The sequence below is a fragment of the Peromyscus eremicus genome, chromosome 3, assembly GCF_949786415.1.
Source record: "Peromyscus eremicus chromosome 3, PerEre_H2_v1, whole genome shotgun sequence".
NCBI lineage: Eukaryota > Metazoa > Chordata > Mammalia > Rodentia > Cricetidae > Peromyscus > Peromyscus eremicus.
In genome coordinates this window covers 94,209,710-94,213,868 of record NC_081418.1, presented here as the reverse complement: position 1 = coordinate 94,213,868, position 4,159 = coordinate 94,209,710, and the positions used below count along the sequence as shown (strand labels likewise).

General features: G+C 49.9%; 1 protein-coding gene across 1 annotated transcript; it reads right to left on the bottom strand.

The window, feature by feature from the left end:
• Window positions 1-3,420: 3,420 nt before the first annotated feature.
• Window positions 3,421-3,804, bottom strand: LOC131905946 (large ribosomal subunit protein eL27-like). The gene has a single exon (XM_059256733.1). The coding sequence runs from the start codon at window positions 3,793-3,795 to the stop codon at window positions 3,421-3,423; it is 375 nt and encodes a 124-aa protein (XP_059112716.1). The 5' UTR covers window positions 3,796-3,804.
• Between the last annotated feature and the right edge of the window lie 355 nt (window positions 3,805-4,159).

Sequence of the window (4,159 nt, the reverse complement as noted above, 5' to 3'; positions counted from 1 at the left end):
CAGGGCGAAGATCCAGTAACAATAGGAAGAAGAACAAACCAAACCAAACCCTGGAAACAAAAGCTGAGGGCCAATTGGATGCACCCACTACAAACATTGGCAGAAAGGGAGGTTGTGTCTTCGTGCTTAACGTCTTCCATACATCTGTTAGTTCCAGTAACTTGGCCATAGCAGATGACTCCAGAGCCCATTCAGAGAAAGGAGTGCCTATCTGAGTCTGCCTCCCATGGTTACTGTTGGCCGAGAGCGAGGGTCAACATAACTGAAAATGACTCTCCAGTAATGCCTATGTAACCTGAGGATAGAGAACAGTCTCATGCATATTTATATCCCCCATAATGTGTAACCCACTGTGCTATAGTTCTTCAATTAGTGCATATTAATTGACTAACTGATGGATGATGTTCTTAATTGGCCATGTCATTCACATCCATCTAGGCTCAGCATGGCCAGGACAACTTGGACCCGTTCCAACTTATTGAGGAACAATCTCCCATCGAGGACACAAGCAATTACACCACCGCTGGACTTGGACTCAACTCAGAATCTAAATAGAAGTAAAGCAAGCACACTCCGACCCTGTGTGGCGCAAGCAGTGTAACCAGCTTACCGATGGCTGGGCCCCCATGAGGAATGACGGTGCTAGGCAGCCACTTCGGTGATGAATCACAGAACAGCTTCATTTAGCTCACCCCACATAGACAGAGCACCCCACCAGCCTCTGGAGAAATTAATGCACCTTAATTTGAATCAGAGGCTAATTTCAAATCAGCTATTTTACATATCTAGCTGATGCTTCTTCCCTTCCGGGGTTATTTCTTCCCCCTCTGCATGCTCAGATCTGGCTCTGGCAGCTAAATATCGAAACCAAATACTTTGCAAATCAGACACTGAAGTATGAAGAAGGGGCGTGGGCTGCATCCCAACTTCTCCATTAATGCCTAGCCTTATGCTTTTCCTATAGAGCTCCGATTTCTGCTCATTTTCAAAACTGCCATTAGTGAGTGGGGGAAGTTGTTATCTCCTCCCAAGGTGCCTACACATAGCAAAGAAACCTGAACTTCACAATCCAAAGCAAATTATTCCTTAGTGGTAGGAATAGAGAAAGCCTCTGTGGTGGTGTGATTGAGAAATGTCCGCATAGGTTGAGGTATTTGAACACTGGATCCCCATTTTAGCTCACCCCCTCTGCCTTGAGCTTGCAGTTAAGATGTGATCTCTCAGCTTCCAGCTGCTTTCACTGTGCCAGCCACTTGCTGCAATGCTTCCCAGCATGATGGCTCCTTATCTGTCAGGAACGGAAACTGAAGGAAACTCCTTCCGTAACTTCCTTTTGGTCATGGTAGAGCTGAGAGCCAGTTCCACACAGGACGAGTGAAACCCCAGAGGAACAGCAGGTCTTCTAAGGTTCTGATGGTCTTTATTGCTATGGCAGCTTCTCTTTTAGCATGTGTTAATGGTTGGGGTGGGACACACCCTTTGTAGGCTCCAGTGTTTGTAAATTGGTCCTTAGCATATGGCTCTGTTTTGAAAGGTTGTGGAACCCTTAAGAAATGGAGCTTGGAGATAGAAATCACTAGTTGTGGGCCTTGGGATGTGAGAGCTTAGCTCCACTTCCTACCCACACTCTGTTTTCTGACTGGAGGGACGGGGTGAGCAGTAACGTCTCACTCCTGTTCCCATGCCTGCACTGCCAGGACAGGCTGTATGCCTTCCAAGTGCCAGAGCGTGTCCAGGAACAGGAGCACTGCTTCCAGGCTGGGAGGAACAGGAGCACTGCTTCCTAGCTGGGAGGAACAGGAGTACTGCTTCCAGGCTGGGAGGAACAGGAGCACTGCTTCCAGGCTGGGAGGAACAGGAGCACTGCTTCCAGGCTGGGAGGAACAGGAGCACTGCTTCCAGGCTGGGAGGAACAGGAGCACTGCTTCCAGGCTGGGAGGAACAGGAGTACTGCTTCCAGGCTGGGAGGAACAGGAGCACTGCTTCCAGGCTGGGAGGAACAGGAGCACTGCTTCCAGGCTGGGAGGAACAGGAGCACTGCTTCCAGGCTGGAAGGAACAGGAGCACTGCTTCCTGGCTGGGAGGAACAGGAGCACTGCTTCCAGGCTGGGAGGAACAGGAGCACTGCTTCCAGGCTGGGAGGAACAGGAGCACTGCTTCCAGGCTGGGAGGAACAGGAGCACTGCTTCCAGGCTGGGAGGAATAGGAGCACTGCTTCCAGGCTGGAAGGAACAGGAGCACTGCTTCCAGGCTGGGAGGGACAGGAGCACTGCTTCCAGGCTGGGAGGGACAGGAGCACTGCTTCCAGGCTGGGAGGGACAGGAGCACTGCTTCCAGGCTGGGAGGGACAGGAGCACTGCTTCCAGGCTGGGAGGGACAGGAGCACTGCTTCCAGGCTGGGCGAAGCAGCATGGGCAAGTTCATTCATGAACACGTTCTCAAGTTGCTTGTTGTCAGGCATTTGGTCATAGGAATGAGAAAAACAGCTAAAGCATCATGTTTGGAAAAGGCACAGAGGCAGCCTAGTGTTGTGACAGAGAGCAATGGGGCTAGCTTTAGAGCTGGAAGCAAGCCTCAAGCCTCAGGGTAACCTTGGGCATCTTAGCAACGCTCCAGTTCCTGGGACAGGAGGAAAACGCGTCAGGGAAGATACGACTGACTGAACTAGGGCTCTGTACCGTAAAGAAAAACAAAACAAGACAGAGAGCATTTTCTCGCTGTAAAGCAAATACACAAAAGGCACCAGTCGCTTTCACGTTTAGAACACTGGGTTAAAACTGAAACTACCAGTTAATTGTGCATATTGGGAAAACGTTAACCACAGGTGTACAGAAGAGGAGGTGAAGTGAGATGCGGTTTCACAGAGGGGCCACTTTCCCCAGGCATGGGATGCTGGAAGACTAGAATGCTTCCAGACCTACTAAGAGTAAAGGGACACTAGCAATGTTTCTATAGCAAGCAGCCAACAAACAGTCGTAGCTGAAAATGACAAACTTCAGTTGGGCCCACACTCTGTGACCCTTCCCTGTTTGCCGGCACCCTCTTCCTCGTGGTCATGCAGGAATGCTGTTTGTCTGCTGATAGCAGAAACAACAACAAAAGTAAACACGACTCAGGGCATGGTGCTGCCTGCCTCTAATCCAAGTACTTGGGAGGCTGAGGCAGGAGGATCACAAGCTCAAAGACTGCCCTGGCTGTACAGGGAGACAAGTAGGAAAAATAAAGCAAGCAAACACAGAAAAATGTCCTGGCTCTGAAAACAGCACCTGGACTCAACTTGTAAGTCATATGTCACATCTGACTTCAAGTAGGGAGGGGGAACAGTCTCTCTTCCATGTTCCTGGAGAGTGGGAGGCTGAATGTGTGTGACTAGCCAAGGAATGATGCATTTTTTTTTTAATGATGGGAACAAAAATATACCTAAAAGCAAAGCTTCTGGAAAAACCATTTGTTCTTCCCTGTCTTGTATCTTTCCTCAAACTTGACCTTGGCTTCCCGCCTGGCCTTGCGTTTCAGGGCTGGGCCTCTAAAGACATCCTTGTTGACAACTGTTTTGTCCAAGGGGATGTCCACAGAGTACCTTGTGGGCATGAGGTGATTGTAGTTATAAACTTTCACAAAGGACTTGATCTTTGACCTCTTGGCGATTTTCTTCTTGCCCATGGCAGCTGTCACTTTTTGGGGATAGCGGTCTGAGGTACCATCATCAATGTTCTTCACGATGACGGCTTTGCGTCCGGAGTAGTGTCCAGCCAGGACCAGCACCACTTTCCTGGGTTTCATGAACTTGCCCATTTCGACAGCAAGGAGGCAGTACCCAGCAGAAAGGAAAGAAGGGCACTGTTTGTTGCTCATCAAAGAGAAAAGCTCAATAAGCTGCCCGATGGTCCCCATGGTGCTTCAGTTTTGTGGCGGCCTGACTGGTTTGGAATCGCCTAGGAGACACACTTCTTGGGAGCGTCTATGAAGATACTCCCAGAGAGATTTAATGGAGGAGGGAAGACACAAATTGAATGTGAGGGGTCCCTTCCCTGGGACTGGGGTCCCAGACTTAATCAAAGGAAGAAAGGGGGAAGTCAACAGAGCCAGCATCCCTGGTCTGCAGAGACATGAGCGAGTTCTCAGTCTAGCCACAGACTGCTCTGCCCCACCGCCCCAC